Source organism: Colias croceus, chromosome 11 (assembly GCF_905220415.1).
Source record: "Colias croceus chromosome 11, ilColCroc2.1".
NCBI classification, from domain to species: domain Eukaryota; kingdom Metazoa; phylum Arthropoda; class Insecta; order Lepidoptera; family Pieridae; genus Colias; species Colias croceus.
In genome coordinates this window covers 7,938,904-7,958,940 of record NC_059547.1, presented here as the reverse complement: position 1 = coordinate 7,958,940, position 20,037 = coordinate 7,938,904, and the positions used below count along the sequence as shown (strand labels likewise).

At 36.9% G+C, this 20,037-nt stretch overlaps 1 protein-coding gene and 1 non-coding gene across 2 annotated transcripts; both read right to left on the bottom strand.

The window, feature by feature from the left end:
• Positions 1-2,218: 2,218 nt before the first annotated feature.
• LOC123695685 lies at positions 2,219-6,166 on the bottom strand. Its single transcript, XM_045641591.1, has one exon. The coding sequence runs from the start codon at positions 6,164-6,166 to the stop codon at positions 2,219-2,221; it is 3,948 nt and encodes a 1,315-aa protein (XP_045497547.1).
• Positions 6,167-19,568: 13,402 nt separating this feature from the next.
• Positions 19,569-19,641, bottom strand: Trnaf-gaa. The gene has a single exon. It is a non-coding gene; the product is annotated as a tRNA-Phe (tRNA).
• Between the last annotated feature and the right edge of the window lie 396 nt (positions 19,642-20,037).

The following is a 20,037-nucleotide window of genomic DNA, read 5'->3' as shown; positions in this document are numbered from 1 at the left end:
CGTGGATATTAATTACTTAGTCAGCATTAGGGAAAATAGATTAATATCGTTTTAATCTTAAGAAAAGCTGTAGAGTTATACAGATATCATAATGAATGTTTGTGTTATTTTGACGCGATGATGACGCGAAATTAATTGAACTGAATACACATTGAATGGAAAATAAAGCCAAATTTATATAATAACTAGCGGTCTGCCCCGGCTTCGCCCGTGGTACCTACTTACATGTTTAAACTATCCTATCTCTCAAGTTGGATCGAACTGCACATGGTGTGTGAATTTTATTATAATCGGTTAAGTGGTTTAGGAGTCCATTGAGGACAAACATTGTGACACGTGATTTATATATATTAAGAAGAAGATAATATGTAATATGGAGAGCAGGAGTTTTTTATCAAAGACTTTATTCAAAACTAGTGACCCGCCCATGGTTCGGCTGTTGGTCTTAGCGTGATGATATATAGCTTATAGCCTTCCTCGATAAATGGGCTATCTAACACCGAAAGAATTTTTCAAATCGGCCTAGTAGTTCCTGAGATTAGCGCATTCAAACAAACAAATAAACTTTTTAGCTTTATAATATTATATATCTTAATATATATAAATCTCGTGTCACAATGTTTGTCTTCAATGGACTCCTAAACCACATAACTGATTATAATGAAATTCGCACACTATGTGCAGTTCGATCCAACTTGAGAGATAGGATAGTTTAAATTTCAAATCGTTTAAGAGAAAGCGGGCGAAGCCGCGGGCGGTAAGCTAGTAGATATATATAAATCTCGTGTCACAATGTTTGTCCTCAATGGACTCCTAAACCACTTAACCGATTATAATAAAATTCACACACCATGTGCAGTTCGATCCAACTTGAGAGATAGGATAGTTTAAATCTCAAATCGTTTTAGAGAAAGCGGGTGAAGCCGTGGGCGAAGCCGCGGGCGGTAAGCTAGTATTATATATAGATAACAATTGAGTTAAGAGACATCTGCAAAATATTTAACTTAATACTTCACCATTTCCAATAAGGAATTCCTTCAGGTTATAATCCAGCAGGTACGATTGTCAGGAGGTGGAAATGCAATCTGTCATACTGTCACAAGGTTCGAAAGACATTTGCAAGAGTAATGTCTCGATGTTTCGGATTTTCAACTATTGTTAACTATGTGATAGATAGGTTTCTTGAGGACGTTGAAAAGTTAGTTTATTGAATTAAGTTTTGAACAAAATGTGTGTTGGCGGCAGGCCCTCTCAAGTGGACTGTAGTGGCGGGGGGGTTTGTAAATAATACAAACAATTATTTCTTCATACGCAGAGGGCCAGGGTGCCAAGCCGGAGCGGAGTTATTTCCTTAGTTTCTTCTTGTAGCGCGGGAGCAACTGGAATGCCATGACGCAACCGGTTTTGCGTCGATATTTATACTCTACGTGTTATCCCCTCCACTCCGGCTGGCCACGCCCCTTTCCTCACCCTTTATTTTCATTCTCTTTATTTTTACACAATTTTACATTTTCTACGTTTTCATTACATTCATTATTATATTACTAATTAATTCTACATCCATAACATATCCCGCCAACGCCCCGTTTAGACTGCGCGCACGATTTTCCCGAAATTTACTTTTATACTACCCCGTCCCCCGCTTCAGGTGTATAAATATACTGCGGGGAACGGTTTGTGCGCGCAGTCGCGGACGTGATGCTGTCGGGAAAAGAAACATTAAATTTACATATCCTAATCATTACATAATCATTAAATATTAACATCTACAATAGTAAATTCAAAGAAAGACAAAACATTATCGTATACTTAAGGCAACACATAAACAAAGACATTTTCAATATTCAATAAACAAACATAAACATTTACTATCATTAAACAAGACATAAATATTTTAAATTCCAAGTAAATAAGTCTTCAGTCATAATCTTTCATGAATTTTCCTATCTAACAATTTAACAAACATCTTTACATATAAATTCGCTATTCTATTCTTAGTTATAAAATAATCCTTCAGGCATAAGCCTTCAGGAGCTTACTCTACGTTAATACTAGACAGATTAAATACTTTACTTTCCAAACATATAAAACTTTACATTTAAGAACTCAAATAAGACATACATTTATTCATACTAAAAATAAGCCTTCAGGCGTAAGCCTTCAGGAGTTTATACGTTATCTTATTCTATACTAATTAAATGAGTTGTGTACTTTACATTTACGTTTCGTCGTGCACATTTCTCCCGCCGTCGCACTCTGCGATTCGAACTGGTAGCACGACGATCTTCTTGGTGGGCCGCCGGAGGATTCTGCCGCCGCTGGTCTCCACGTCGACCACTCGTACCTCGCCGTCCTTGCCGGGATACGTGGCGATGACTCGTCCTCGGGGCCACGTGTTCCTCGGATGATTGGAGTCGCACACGATGACCAGGTCGCCGATCTTGGGGGCCGCGCCGCTTGCGTGGGGCTCCCGCCGCTGTTGGAGTACGGGCAGGTACTCTCGCACCCAGCGTCGCCAGAAGGTGTCGGCGAGCTGTTGCGCGCGCTTCCAGTGTGTGCGCGCTGTTGTTTGGTCTTCTTCGATGGTGCAGGGTGGCGGCACGTAACAGTTGGAGCCCAGCAGGATCATATTCGGTGTGATGGCGGGCGGCACGTCGGGGGTCACGGCCACATGAGTGAGTGGGCGTGAGTTTACGGTGGCTTCTACTTCGGCGAGGAGTGTGACGAGCGTCTCGTCACTGGGGTGCTGCTCGTGAAGCGTGTGGCGTAGGGCTTCTTTCACGGTGCGTACCATGCGCTCCCACGCGCCGGCCATGAATGGGGCGGCCGGCGGAAGGAAGCGCCAGCTGATGCGGCGGGCTGCTGCTTCTTCTTCAAGTGCGGCCCACGCGTCCGTGAGCTCTCGGTTGGCCGCGCGGAAGCACGTCGCGTTTTCTTTGTTCGACGCCCACCCACGTAGCTCGAAGCCGGCGTATCGATGTATGCGATCGACGTGCGCCGTTATCTCCTTTGCTTCATCTTCGGTCGCGTAGCTATGTATATAGTCGTCCATATAATGGTTCTCTTGAATCGCGCGTGCGGCTGCCGGACTCTCGTTCGCGTGTTCTTGCGCGTTTCTATTCTTGATGTAGAGCGCGGTGCACGGTGATGAAGAGGCGCCGAAGATGAGCGATGTCATACGATATTCATCGGGCGGCCCGTCGTCGCGTCGGTCGCCACGCCAGAGGAAGCGCAGCGCGTCGCGGTCTTCTTCTATAATTTTTATCTGCATGAACATTTCCTTGATGTCGGCGGACACGGCGATTGGATGTTGACGGAACTTCATGATGACGGCGGGCAGAGATTGCAGTAGGTCGGGCCCGGGCAGCAGCATGTCGTTGAGAGAGCGGCCGTGTGACTTAGCGGCCGCGTCGTGCACCAGACGAATCTTCGCTTTGTCCGGGTTGATCACTGGAAAGTGTGGGAGGTACCACACTCTCCCGCCGGTGGGCGGAGTCTGCGCCTTCTCTGCATAGCCGGACGAGAGTAGATTTTCGATTCTTTCCTCATATTGTCTCTTCAGCTCTCCGTCTTTGTCCAATTTCTTTTCCAATGTCTTCAGTCTTTTCAGTGTGTCGCCGTAGTTGTTCGGTGTATCTGCGGACTCGTCTCTCCATAGGAGTCCGGTTTCATATCGGCCGGACGGCAGGCGTTGACTTTTCTTTTCCAGTATGTTGAGTGCCTGCTGCTCCGGGTCGCTGCGCTGTCGCTTAGGTTCGATGCCGATGGATTCTAATTCGAAGTATTTCTTCATCATATTTTCGAGTGTGTCGGGTGACTTCTCCGCTTCCGAGAGATGAGAACAGAACAAAACTGGGTGCTTGTTCGATGAACGGCAGCCGTGCAGTACCCATCCTAACAGTGTCTTCGATGCGACGGGCTGACTCCTCTTGCCGTGCCGTAGTTTACGTGTTATAATGAGCTCCCAGTTGTCTTGTCCGATCAGCAGCTTCGGTGTTGCCTTCTCGTACAGCAGGTCGTCTTGCAGGTCGTGCAGATGGTTGCAGCGGGCGATGTCACTTTCGCGGATGGACTGCGTGAACGCGTGGAGTTGGTGCACGGTGCGGGCGTTGTCTAATACGTAATCTTTTTCTTCATGCCGTCCTCGTACTCGTGCCTTCACTCTCTTGCTGTACTCGTGCTCGTTCTCGTGTCCATTCACACCTTGAATTGTGATGGACTCGCGTGGCCCGTCGAGACCCAGCTGTTCTGCAAGCGCCGTTTCTATGATGGTCACCGTGCTTCCCTCGTCGAGCAGCGCGTACGTGTCGCATTTTCCTTTCGGCCCCGTGATGGTGATGGGGGCGATCTTCAGATACGCGCGGCGGCGCGTAGGTTGCTCCGACGTAGCGCTGTTGATGTTTATCGCCGACACGAGGACTTTTTCGTCGTTCTTCGTTTCGGCTTGCGGTTGAGTCGTTTCTTTATTTTTCTTTTCCGCTGTCTTTGTATGATGGAGCATCTTGTGGTGCTTCATGGTGCACCCGTTGAGGCCGCATGGACGAGCGCGGCATGTTGCTCGTTGATGTTTGCTTCGCAGACAGCGGAAGCACACTCGATGTTTCTTCGCTATTTCCCATCGTGTATTTACGTCGCTGTTCGTAAATTGTCGGCACTCGATAAGCTTGTGTTCTCGCTCGCACACCGGGCATCTTGTTTCTCGCTCGCTCGCGTTGCTTGCTGCGTAGGCGCGCTCCGTCCTTTTCCTTGTTATCCTCTCCGTCTCTGTGTCTAACGGAGCGTAACTGGAGCACTTGTCTGCTTCTTTATTCAGGAACTCTGCGAGCTTTTTCAGTAGCGGTGTCTTGTCTCGTTCGTCGGCGGCGAAGTCGTACCACTTATTCTTCATGATCGGTGTGAGCTTCTCGAGCACCTGCCGCAGCATTTCCGGGCTGTGCAGGTATTCTGGTTTTCCTAGTATTTCGACGGTGGCGACGATATTCGCTATTTTGTTTGCGAATATGCAAACATCCCGGGGGTTGTCCGACACTCGTGGTAGCGATTTAATTTTTTCCATTTCACCCAAAACGAGCGCGTCTGGGCGGCCGAACCTTCTCTGCAGGGCTTCGATGATCTTCTCGGGTCCGGTGTGTGATATGAGTAGGGCGGTGACGGCTTCTAGGGCTGCTCCTTTCAGCGCCTTCCTCAATCGTGCGACGTTTTCCCCGTCGGTGAATCCCTCTTCAGTTTCTTCATACGATGCCTTGAACGATAGCCACTCGTTGCTGGAGCCGGTGAACGTCGGTAGTTCACCGCCGTATCTTATTACTTTCCTTTGGCTTCTTGCGACTTCGTTGAAGGCGGTTACAATTGCCGCAACTTCTGGTGACCGCGTGGGCGGGTCTTTCTTCGGTTCCCGTTGCCCGTCGTCCTGTTCCTGGCGGGCCCCCCATCCTCGGTCTTCCTTGTTGTCGGTGTTCTTCGCTATGTAGCGTGGCGGTGAGAGCTCGCGAGTCGGGTTGGCGGCGGGTGGCAGTGGCTGGCTTGAATGCTGTTTCAACCACGACTCGACCCGTCGTTCCGGTTCGTAGTCCTCTTCTTCCTCTTCCGTTGTTGATTCTTCTTCAGCGCGGATTCTTTCTAACCGCGCCTTTTCTAGTTCTGCTGCGGCCTTCGCTTCTTCCAGCTTTAGTTCGGCTAGGCGTTCCTTCGCCTCCAACTCCGCGAGGAGTCTCTTGCGGGAGGCTACGGAGCGCCGCGACCGCACCTCTGATGCCTGGCGGAGCGTCTTCGAGCGGCGTGCTGGCGACCCGACGGCGACGTTCGATGGCGCCGCGAGAGCGGCGTTTGTATTTAAGTTGACGTTGCTTATTGGCGCCGCGAAAGCGGCGGTCGTCGGCGCGTCGGCGTTGTCGGCTGGCGCCGCGAAAGCGGCGTTTGTGTATCCTACGACGGGTGACGGCGCTGGCTGCAACTTGTCGGCGGGCATGGTGCTCGGCGTAGGTGGCGTCGAGCTGCTCTTTTCTTCTGTCCTCGTCGTTCTCGTCGCGGTCGTGCAGGTCTCCGATGTCTCCGTCGTGCCGCTCGTTTCTTCCGATGTGTTCGTTGATGACGTTCCTGTGGCGGTGGCGGTCGTCTCGGATACCGATGGCGTGGCTCCTCTTCCGCTCCGGCTTCTCGTGTTCATTTTTCTTCTGATCCGGCTCGAAGGACCAATGTTGGCGGCAGGCCCTCTCAAGTGGACTGTAGTGGCGGGGGGGTTTGTAAATAATACAAACAATTATTTCTTCATACGCAGAGGGCCAGGGTGCCAAGCCGGAGCGGAGTTATTTCCTTAGTTTCTTCTTGTAGCGCGGGAGCAACTGGAATGCCATGACGCAACCGGTTTTGCGTCGATATTTATACTCTACGTGTTATCCCCTCCACTCCGGCTGGCCACGCCCCTTTCCTCACCCTTTATTTTCATTCTCTTTATTTTTACACAATTTTACATTTTCTACGTTTTCATTACATTCATTATTATATTACTAATTAATTCTACATCCATAACATATCCCGCCAACGCCCCGTTTAGACTGCGCGCACGATTTTCCCGAAATTTACTTTTATACTACCCCGTCCCCCGCTTCAGGTGTATAAATATACTGCGGGGAACGGTTTGTGCGCGCAGTCGCGGACGTGATGCTGTCGGGAAAAGAAACATTAAATTTACATATCCTAATCATTACATAATCATTAAATATTAACATCTACAATAGTAAATTCAAAGAAAGACAAAACATTATCGTATACTTAAGGCAACACATAAACAAAGACATTTTCAATATTCAATAAACAAACATAAACATTTACTATCATTAAACAAGACATAAATATTTTAAATTCCAAGTAAATAAGTCTTCAGTCATAATCTTTCATGAATTTTCCTATCTAACAATTTAACAAACATCTTTACATATAAATTCGCTATTCTATTCTTAGTTATAAAATAATCCTTCAGGCATAAGCCTTCAGGAGCTTACTCTACGTTAATACTAGACAGATTAAATACTTTACTTTCCAAACATATAAAACTTTACATTTAAGAACTCAAATAAGACATACATTTATTCATACTAAAAATAAGCCTTCAGGCGTAAGCCTTCAGGAGTTTATACGTTATCTTATTCTATACTAATTAAATGAGTTGTGTACTTTACATTTACGTTTCGTCGTGCACAATGTGGTTATATATCGAAATATGTATACTATTGTAATAATAGAATGGATAGTTGTCTGCTTTTATGATATGACGTAATTTTGTGGAGTCAAAAAATAAAAATAAAACGAAAAGCTTTAAAGGCGATTTATTCACTAAATATTTTATTCTGTTAAAAACTAAGTAATGAATTTATGAGTAGTATATGCCTAATTTATATCTACAACATAGCTATAAGATTTAGTTTAAGATTTTTTAATATTAGTTATTTCATTAATCTGGTTAATACTAGAGGTAGTTATAATCCCACCAAAAACATAAATGTAAAAATTGGAGCCGAGTTCAATCGTTGACTTAATTTGCCAAAAAAAGAAATGAGATCTAAATGTGTGCCAAGTTCTGCAGACAGTCCAGAAATTTATTTACAAAGATGTATTAAGTTCTTAGGTTGACTGAAAACTCAATTGTTTTATTTTCCCTTAGAGAACAATGTTTATTCCAAAATATCACTTTTTTAATTTGAATAATATAATTATTTTCACAAAGCAAACAACTAATGACCTAGAACCCCATAATTTGATGAGGCTAGTTTTACATACTGTTTATATTTTGTGAGGTTCTAAAAAGGCGTTACGGTATTGCCATGACGCGATCTTGAAATTTTACTCTAAACGCGCCTAAAGATGTTTCACTCATATTAATATTACGAAAATTAAATCATTTCGACCTTCGACGAAGCCTTCTTCCATTACACCATTTATGGTAATTATTTTTGCATGCTTGTATTGGCTGAACATGTTTGTGCTTTATTAATATAATTGTATCACCATTGAATACCATGTTTAAAGCAAAATAAAGATTTTATTTATTTATTTATTTATTAACACTGAAATTAAAACTAAACTAAACACTCATAAATAAAGAATAAATAAATGTGAATATGTAAAATTATATATTATTTTTAACTGTATGAGCAATAAAGGCAATATTTTAATTAAAATTTTCTTTTATTTTACGTTTAATAACAGTTTTGAATAAAGAAATCATGCAATCGAAGTAATCCGCCCAAGCGAATACTAGCGCGAGTGAGTGTGATGTCAGAGGCGCATCGAATCTACAGATGTTTCGTACTAAAATATGTAAACTTCAATAATCTATATCTCAGTCATTTATTGATGGATTTCAAAATTTTTTTCGGCCACTGATTAGTTTTGATCTATTTTTTAAGACTAGTAAGGTGAATATACTATTTTCTTTTTTTTTAAACTTTTCCATTTTTCCATACAAACAAAATTTATGTCATTGAAAAAAAAATTAAATACAAATAAATTCAGTATTTTCTGATTTTTTCCTTTGTACACTCACTATTACCTAGTTGATTACAAAATTTGAACTTTCTAGGTCATCTGGAAGTGGGTTAGGTTTTGTATATGTCTATAAGTCAGTCAGTCTTAAAAATTGCGATTTTTGGATATTAATATCTACGCAACTGTTTAATCTGTATTTATGAAATTTAAGGTTCTTGTTTATCTTGAGGTCCTCTTGATGTGTACCAAATTTGGTTTATATAACTTAAATAGTTTTTGAGTTATAAGGGGGTGAAAAGTGGCTCGAAATGGTTCGTGTAAATATACACACGGCTGCTGCTCGCCAGTTCTCTTCGCTTGAACTCGGCTTGACACGCTGCCGCGTGTCTAGATCTTTGAAGCCTCCCAAGTCCCATTATGAGAATAAACGTCTCAAATATGAAACATTTCATTGCAATTGAAACCACATATTTAAATTCCCCTAAGAAGTTTAATGAAAGATCTCAATCAAACCCAATTAAAAGACGTCATACAAGTGTCTTCGGTAAATCATTCACAACCCATCACACGAATTCACGTAGGTATATTAATATAGAATGGAGTACAAAATTAAATCGTTCTCTGTAATCCAACAAATGGCGCTTTGGATTTCTGAATACTAAATTGATTACTGAAGACGTCTTCGCGAATTTGTCTGTGTAATTACATAAAACTTGTTTTATTTAACATGAATATGCTTTTTGATTTCGTTTGTAGATTTAAAACAGATTTCTGCATTGTTTCACCGAGCAACGAACTTATACCTATATAATAAAGGCCTATTAAAAATGTGTTTTTAAATTATGAATTGACTGACTGACCGGTTGTGGTTGGTAAGTGCCTTCTAAGTCAGAGGTCGTGGCGATTCCCACCCGGGGCAAATATTTGTATGATGAACATAGATGTTTGCTCTGTGTCTGGGTGTTAATTATCTATATAAGTATTTATTTAAAATTAAATGTTTATCAACCACCTGGTTTCCATAACACAAGCGAAAGCTTAGTATGGGATCAGATCTTGCCGTGTGTGAAAATAGTCCTGAATATTTATTTATTTATTTAATTGAGTGGGAAATTTCTAAGATAATAATTTATAATTATTGCAATAGAATTAAAAAAATTTGGCATATTATTTAAATATTTAGATTTGGCTATTTGCAAACATGTTCTAGGTACTTACCTCATTAACGAAAATGATTTACGAATTCACCCTAGTTATAACTTTTATTTTATTTTACAAATAATAACTCGTGTTCAAATAACAACGATGCATAAAACATTAATTCAAGTGAAAGTAAGCCCGCACATATTATTTACTATGTATGTATCTATCTAATATCCTACTAATATTATAAATGCGAAAGTTTGTATCGATGTATGGATGTTTGTTACTCTTTCACGTAAAAACTACTGAACCGATTACAATGAAATTTAGCACACATATAATATAATAACTTGGATTAACATTTAACACATAGGATAGTTTTTATCCCGGAAATCCCACGGGAACGGGAACTATGCGGATTTTCCTTTGCAAACGCGGGAGAAGCCGCAGGCGGAAAGCTAGTGTATAATAAAAGAGTAACATAGCTTGTACACTTCTCAGTATTTGTAAGTACACAATCCTTTATTGAATTCCAAGCTCATAGAAAATCTAGAGCATCAAAATTTATATTACACAAGAAGTTGCAAGCAGACGATGTTAAGAGCTGTGTAAATCGCTCATTAATACGCTTTATCCATAAAACAATAGCGAAGAGCCGTTACGATAAGTTTCCGACATAATGACTGTAGTGAAACTTTAATATTTCAACGCGATGATATTAATGTTACGGACGAACACCATTTATAAAGCGCATCGTAGCAGGTGCTCATTACTGCACGTTTTTATAAGTTATCACGGTTCATGATTATGTACTATTGAGATGATTTTGTTAGAGTTAATAGTCGTATATTTTGTATGCCAGCTATTCAAATCAATAATATGAGGCATGAGCGTCATGATTTTTAATATTGAAGTGTAGAACGTAGAACATAGTCGGAGAATAATCTATACTAATATTATAAAGCTGAAGAGTTTGTTTGTTTGTTTGATTGATTGATTGTTTGTTTGGGTGTTTGTTTGTTTGAACGCACTAATCTCGGGAACTACTAGTCCGATTTGAAAAATTCTTTCGGTGTCAGATAGCCCATTTATCGAGGAAGGTTATAGGCTATATTTCATCACACTACGGGCAACAGGAGTGGAGCCACAGGGGTGAAACCGCGCGGAGCAGCTAGTTTTCATATAAATTTGATAGAGCAATATTTCTCTCAGACAAAAAAATAACAAATTTGATAGCAAACTTCCACGGATTTTGAATCGGCCTTTGTATCACAAGAAATATCTCTATTTTATATTGTTTCTTTCTCTATTTTAGTTAATATATAGCGTAGCATTTTGATAGTAGGTATTCTGAAAGCATAATAATATGAAACGACTCGTATCTATGTGTAAGATACTGAAAGCTACACCTATTTATTTAAATAGAATGAATATTTAATGTGGTAGATTTAAATAGTTTTCATTTATACTTTTCTAAAGGTAAAAGTATGAAATATAATAACTGAAAATGTTTCTTACATTCTAGATATTAAATACAACGCCATCTAGTCTCTAAGTCAGTAAAACAGTAGGTGCTAACGTAGAAACAACTGCCCCGCTACGCTAATAGAAAGCCACTTGGCTAGGGGGGCTGGAAAACTCGCAAGAGCCTTTATTGCGGTGATTCTTTATGTAAATGGTTATATCTACACGTTAAAACTAAATCATATAAAAAGATGTGTAATTTATAATTCGAAGTATTTCTTTTTCGTAATAATAATTTATAAACTACTCGACTGGGTTGAAAATTGTTTGATTAATAGAAAGCGGAATTAATATCGTTGTCAAACTTTCCATAGATATGGGATATCGGAACTGACAATCTTTTGGGTAGAAGATTAGTATCGTCTTACAGAAATTCGACGTTATACTTGTAGTTAGCAATAGAACTTGGGTGTATTGTATTGCTATCTCTCCTACATTACTTTCCTGACAATAACCAGGATATTAATACATCCACGACGAAATTTCCGGTTATGATGCCGTGAATCACTCGATATAACGCATCCAATCAGTTTGATATTAAAAAAGAGCTTGTGTCCCGAGCACTCGTGTCAAAAGTGAAACTTACTTGGCAAGATTAAAAGATGCCAAAATCGTCGCCCTGGTCCATGACGTAACGGTATTGCCATCACGCAACCTTAAAATTTTACTCTCTACGCGCATAAAGAAGTTTCACTTCAAAAGAGATTATTTTAATAATATAACCTGAGAATAAAACATAGGTACATTCAAATAACCTAACGTGGAGACAAGATCCATAGTGTCCATTTTATTAACAAACCTGTTTTTTGTATCTCCCTAGATGAGGGTAGACATTGAAGTGGCATATTAAATTATGCGTGACGCTGGAGGTAAAAAGGGATAATCCTACAAAGTTCCTCTTTTTTATCGGACAAGGGACATAAGCTCGCCTTTTTTCAAACGTCATCAAGAAATCTATGTGTCGCTAACATCTGTTTATCAAATTGAGATAATCGATATTAAATGACTATGTAAGATAGCTATATAGATGTATCGCTTAAACTTTATTCGTAAAATAAAAGGTAAAAGTAAAATGTATTGAATTTTGATTATTTATAACTGGCATGATGACACAATAAGCGATTTATTTTGTGAAGAAACGAATGAATTAAATTTCTTTTTAAACAAAAAAAACAGTATCATTTATTTCTAAAAATAATGTATCATTTATACATATAAATGGTTCGAGAAACGCTTATGCACAACATACAACGTGAAAATCACGTGAAAATGAAAACGTTTGCCAACAACAAACTACTCTCGCTATTCTTAAGCAAATTATCCACGACCAACTAAAACTAAACACGGCTAAATTGAAAAGTGGACAGTAGACGACCGATAGAACAAAAAGTGTTACGAGCTGGCCGAAACGTTTTTAAAACTTAATTTGCCGGTCGTTTGACTCAAAGGACCGGGCTTTTGGCCTTTGGAGCTTAGCCATTATCCTGTTTATTCTTAATAAAGATTACGTGTATTGGTTTGCTATTGTATTGCTTTATAATCACAAAAGGGCTTTTGAAAGACCAGTAAATGTAACGCTACAATAATGATGAAAATTTCCCAGTGTTTGAAGGTTGGACTGATCTTACATCAATTTGTCTTGCCTTGCCTTGAGTTTGTAAACAACTAAATTTAAAGTACGGTATAACAGAATACTTGAATGGACATCTGGTAGCGATTATAAGATAGGTGAAAAAAGCTTCTCTTCCATACATAATATCATCGAGTCGTATTAAAGAAATCCAAGGCAACCAAGTGTAAGCAGATGAAGGTAAAGAGTTCCTTTGTTTGTTTCAACGCGCTAATCTCAGGAACTACTGGTCCGATTTGAAATATTATTTCGGTGTTAGATAGCCCATTAATCGAGGAGCGGAGCAATGTCGATAAAACGCAGAAAACAGCTAATATTTAAGACATTTGGAATGACGTGTTAAATAATGTATTAAATCATATACTAAAGCCGCTGTAAAGTCCTCCTTTACACTCATCTGTATTTTACGAGCACCTTTATCCTTCGCATATTATAAATCAAACAGTTTATGTGTGTGACGATTTTTGTTGCTTTTTACATTACCCGTTAGTTGATGTATACATTCGTAAAGTTTACTTGCTTGATATTATGGTCTACTAAGTAAGGTAGATAAAGTTCATATATTTTTATCGTTGCAAGCGAAATCATGATATGCTACATCTAATTTGTATGTTGTTCTATTATGCAAAACTTCTGGTCTATCTTTTGATATTATTAAGTAAGTTGTATTATATATAGAATTCTTATTCCAATAACATACAAGAAAATCCACTAGGTAGCAGATTTTGCTTATTATACTCTATCTTATTCATAAAGTCCGTAGTTATTTTATTACCATAAAACTATATAACTTTTGAAGTCATTAAAATTTTGATCTCCAAAGACAACTAAAATCATAGTAAAAACTCGTAAAAACTCGTAAATATGGTATAACGGGTGTTAATGAAATCACATTACGCTTTATGTCGTCTCCCAAACCAGTGAAGTCTGGTCTTATTTTTTACTAGCTATCCGCCCGTAGCTTCACCCGTTTTGTCTGTTGCGTACTTTTAAAATTTTGAGAATGCATAAAGACAGACAGACAGCGCTACCGATTTATTTTCATTCTATGTAGATATTTGATTCAATCTAAATTTTCATTGCTACACTAAAATCCATTATGAGATTGTGATATTGCAGTAATATGACAATTTTATGGTACCATTGAGCTTAAAAAATAAAATATAAACGATATACTTTTGGTTACATAAAATACAGAGTTTGTAAAACAATACATAATATTATACAGTTTTATTCTCAACGGAAGATTACAAAGTTTTAAATAAAGAAGTATGTTAAAAACACGTGCATTAAATATTTCTAAGTAATATCACTTTGACTGTGATATCAGTTCTAAGAATTATATCGAGAAAAGGAGAAAGTAGAATAATATCCCTTGTATCTAAATGCAATTCGTCTATTGCCAGGCCATTTGCTACTTTTCCTGCAAACTAAATATTTTATTTATATTTTTAAACTAGCAATTTTTTGCTTAAATTATTAGGTACTATAGTTTTTATAAAAAATTCTAATCAGAAAAATAAGTAAAAATAATATATTGAGAATGTGTTTAATAACGCTCAAACATTTTTAAAGCAAAAGTTCGTTGTCTGTATCTTCGAAGTTTGAAATAAAAACGTCAGCCATTCTAGCTCTTAATATTTGATGTATTACCAACCTCAACGGAAATGGGAAATAAAGATGGGATTTATTTTATCTTAAGTTACTGATTCAAAATGTAAAATCCCCAATATTAGTATATAATTACCACATTTAAGTAGTATCTTTCATAATATTATCATCTAAAAAAAACATGCATTTAATTATATTATGTGTGTTTTATTGCTGTCCAATTTGTGTAGATTAAACATTACTTGGTATGAAATTAAATAGAATTGCATCAAATACTTAAAAATTAAAATTATTTGTTTATATTATTAAAATAGGTGCATTGAATTAAAATTAGTAAATTTACTAAATAAAACAGTGACCTACTTCGTGTCAAAGTAAATCACCACTTTATAGTCAATCAATACTTGAGAATGAAGTATTATATTATCAAATCACTTCACCCTTATTCCACTTATTTTTTATTAATTATAATAACATTATTTTTTTTATTTTTATCATTAACACCGTTTTATTGATAAGTCCTACTTAATATAAATGCGAAAGCTTGTGAGGATGTCTGTATGTGCAAGTAGGTATATTTGTTACTCTTTCAGAAGTATAACTAAACCGATTACAATGAAAAATGCATACATATAGAGGACAACTTGGATTATCACATAGGAAAGGTTTTATTCCAGAAATTCCATCAACGGCAACAACCTATGAAGGTTTTTTTTTGAAAACACGGGCGGTGCAGGGTGCGGAAAGCTTTATTATAATATTCAAAAAAGGGTACCGATCCATACTCAAATAGCCCAACCAAAACAAAAAATCTATAAACTATCCAAAGACAATTTCACGATAAACGGACCTTAAATATTCGTCAAAAGGTTTCCGTTACCTTTGACATCCCATTAAGGTATTTATATCCAAGTCTATCCAAGCCCACATTTATTCTGAATACAAATCAAGTCCAATACCTATATTTTAGCGTAAACTCCTCGCTATATCAATCCACGCCACTACTGTTGTCAAGAACTTGTTAACTTGTAATTTATTAGACAATTCTACCTTAAGATGACCTGTACTGGAAATGGTTTGAATTAATATCCTCTCAGTTAATACAAAGGAATGTTTGATTAGCACTGGTGAGATGTGCAATTGAATTTAGGATACACCTGAGCTGAGTGTTGTTTATAGGGTGATGCAATTTCTGCAATACGAATGTGTATCCATTTGTCTGTGTGTTTTAGACACTCGATATAATTAAGCTGCGATGACTACAGAGCTTTACTCTAAATGAGAGTAAAAGCTCCGTACTTACAGTAAACAATAGACAGGTAAATGAATTATTCGATAAGTTTTAAAAAATCTTTTAGTACCTATAGAAACTCTATTATTACCGATTAAACATTACATTACTAACAATTCATTATAAATTACTAGCTTTTCGACCGCGTCTTCGCCTGCGTTTTCAAAGGAAAACCCGCATAGTTCCCGTTTCCGTGGGATTTCCGGGATAAAACCTATCCTATGTGTTAATCCAAGTTACCCTCTATATGTACGTTAAATTTAATTATAATCGGTTCAGTAGTTTATGTGTGAAAACCATAAATACATACATACAAACCTTTCCTCTTTATAATATTACTATAGATTACTTGTCTGCAACAGAAATGAATGTAAATATAAACTGTTTAAACATCATTAAGAAAAAAAAATAATATAAAACGGCAAAGAAACTTCAAAAAGTGTTGACTAATTACCCCTATCTTGAAACACGTTTTGCATAAGTTGACAAACTTGCTAAGTCTGAGTAGTCGACAAAGTTTGATTGAGATCGGCAGCCCTTTACCTCGAATTTAAACAAGCTCCCGTAAGTTATAAGAAAAGTTTGAATATCCCTCGATTTTATAATAATAAAGCAGGTTATCGAAATTTCCGCAAGATTTTCTTTGATGGCGCCTTGAATTCTAACTTTAAAATCGGATTTACAAGTTCGCGGAAATATTATGCGATTAGCGAAAATTGTTTATCGTTCCGAGGCTATAATTTCAGGTGCGTATTAAATATGTAACACTGTCTTTTATAGCGTCGATATCAAAATAAATTTATTCTTTATTAATATTTATGTGAGTTAATTTGTTATCGCTTCGTGGTTATATTTCAATTGAGATTAAAAATAAACCAGGATTATAGTATCATAATATTCATATACTATTTATATATCCTGTATTATATAAGAAAAATAAACAAATTTAATAAAGTCTTGTGGAAAATGTGCTAGATATTTCCAATATAATTGAAAGGGTTTCATCATTTTCACTGTTTTTTGAGACACAGTTTTGTTGACAAAGTCTGGTTAGGTTAGATTCAATATCATTGCTCTGAGATTAAAGCATGATCCCTTGACATTCAGTCGTTATTGAGAGCATCAGATATTGCAGTTTTGATAGACAAAATGTGCCATCGTTTCAAATATGCATTAATATCAATATCCAACTCATATTATTCGTGTTTATGATTAAAAATGGTCATATAACATTTTACAACCTGTTTTAAAATTATTTGTTAAATCTATTAATTCCATCATAAGTTACCTATATACCTAACTATTAATCAATCGTCACCAATTTTCATTAAATAAATAAACCCTCAATAGGTACAAAGTCCCAAATAAAACTGCCATTTACTCCAATAAAATACACCTCAAACAAAAGCCTAGATCTTCAAGTATCGCCTTAATTATAAACGATATCATTAATTACAGTTTGATCTCGTGTAATCTATACTCCGGCTCACACATTACTCCTAGTTCCTAATCCTTTGGTCCCTGATACGCATCTATTAAGTAACTCAAAGCTCACTGGGGCGGTATTAGGATCCCTTCATTCTCACAGAGTCACGTCTCGGAATTTAACGAAAACAAATTGCGTGGTGCTAGGCTACAAGTAAGATGAGGAAACGGGTGTTTAGAATACTGGCAAGTTCTTTCATTGCTTACAATTTTAAGAAAGAGAAAATATGTAAGGGAAAACTGATAGGGCTGAAAGCAATATCAACAATTCCCAAATGTATGGGGATACGTGGTTTTGACAGAAAATCTTCGGTATATTAGAATTATAATGAGTTACAGATTTTACGACTGAAGAATTAATTATTTCTATTTCTATTTCTATTACTATTCTATTTATAGTAATCATGAAAACATCCGTGCTACTCCGTAATTGAAAAGTGTCTATTTGAGCTATTATTTAATTTTGCCAGTTCAATAAAAAAGTTCATATTATTTGTGTCATACATCATACAACTTTTCATACTCGATCTAAACTAGGAGTAATTCAAAACGGCAAATTCACTAACTTCAATACAGCACACGTAACACGAAGCGTCTAATTAACATTGACCTGTCAGTTCTGAACTTATATCACTGTGTTTGTCTTGTAATGTTATCATTGGGAGGGGATGGGAAGACCTAGTTATACTGGTTAAACAACTGTTCCAATGTTCCAATGCTAATCTATAACATAAAAATGAATCCCAAAATGTGTTGGTAAGCGCATAACTTGAGAATGGCTGAACCGATTTCGTTAATTCTTTTTTTATTATATTCCTTGAAGTACGAGGATGGTTCTTATGTAGAGAAAACTTAAATATGTACCACGGGCGAAGCCGGGGTGGACCGCTGGAGACACAAGATTTATATATATATAAGTATATATCCATACTAATCCATACTAATATTATAAATGCGAAAGTAACTCTGTCTGTCTGTCTGTCTGTTACTCAATCACGCCCTAACTACTGAACCAATTTGCATGAAATTTGTTATAGAGATATTTTGATACCTGAGAAAGGACATAGGATAGGTTTTATCCCGGAAATCCCACAGGAACGGGAACTATGCGGGTTTTTCTTTGACTGCGCGGGCGATGCCGCGGGTGGAAAGCTAGTACTTAATAAGATATACTTTATAATTTATTATATCTCAAATATACAAGAACCCAAATCTAACATTTTTCAGTGACCCTTCTTTTTCATTAAATTAAAGAAATATCGTGCATAAGATTTGTCTTTAATAAAATGTAATCTATAATATAAAAATGAATCGCAAAAAGTGTTGGTAAGCGCATAACTCGAGAACGGCTGAACCGATTTCGATAATTCTTTTTTTATTATATTCCTTGAAGTAGGTACGAGGATGGTTCTTATGTAGAGAAAACGTAAACATGTACCACGGGCGAAGCCGGGGCGGACCGCTAGTTGTTAATAAATTTACTGCGCGAAGCTGTAAACAGTGAACAATAGTAATTGTATCGAGTAAGTTTTAACGATGTAAAAGTTATGTTTAATTTCATACGACAAAGTCTCAACTACAGCAACTTTTGCAGTGAGATATGGCTCTGTTTTATATTCGGTATATTGTGTGCTGTTGCAATTTATTGCTTTAGTATGGCTGTATTATTTTAAACGGAATTTATTATAAGAACTTTAGTTTCATTAGGTACTTGTGAAGTGAAGATTTTTAAAACACAAATGAGCGAGGAATCTTATTATGATAATATTATACTAAGATATATGATATGTATGTATGTTTTATTATTTACATATTTATTGGATTCACTTACTTAATAAAGTTATAATTAAAATAATAATGACATTTTTATTAAAAATTAATAAATTACTCGTATAATCGGTAGAATTAATGTTAAAGTTGCTTGATGCTTCATATAGGTAATTAAACGACTTTAATAAACAAAATTCAATACGATTCATAGCAAAATAAATATCTTTCCAAGTAATCAATTCGCCATACATATTACCGTGAATTCAATAATCGTTCGATTGAAAATTAACGATTAATTACTTAAAACCCACAATATAATATTAACTTTACGTCATGATGAAAATTAATATTAACTCAATTTATCAATAACAATAATGTAATTGAGAACCAATGTTAATATTTCTCGACCTACAACATAATATGTACTTCTTCTTTTTTAGTAAAGAAAAATAAAATAAGTTTAAAAATTAAATAATAATAAAATCAAGATTAATTTTTCAAAACTAATTTATATCGAATAAAACTAATTTGTTGATTTTATTGTATAAAATAAGTATGAAAAAGCATTCATTACCAACTATAATCAATTAAAATTTCATTAAAAAGTCTGACGGCAATAAAAAAAGTGTTTGCCGAAACCCGGGATCGAACCAGGGACCTTTAGATCTTCAGTCTAACGCTCTCCCAACTGAGCTATTTCGGCTGTGTAAGTTAAATTGAAAATAGAAATCACGTTCTCAACTTAAAGTTATTAAGCAAAAACAATTTTCTACATATTAAAAAAAATCGACTCACACGGCACACAATATGAAAGTGAAAGTTTCTATTTTCCCATTTATTTCTTTCTTTTGCAATGGAATCCTGCAAAAACGCTTATTTGATGAAATTCTCAACACATAACCAGAATTAGTTAACTTAAAGGCTTCTCTTTATCCCTATTCAAACCAAACGAAGCGACAAATGTTCAAAATTTTGTTGGTATTTAGTTAATAGCGTTACTAATAAAACTCTAAACCAAATGAATAACACTACTCACTACTAACATAATAGACTCTCTAGTTAAATTAGCAAAACATTCGTCAACGTTTTAAATTCAAGC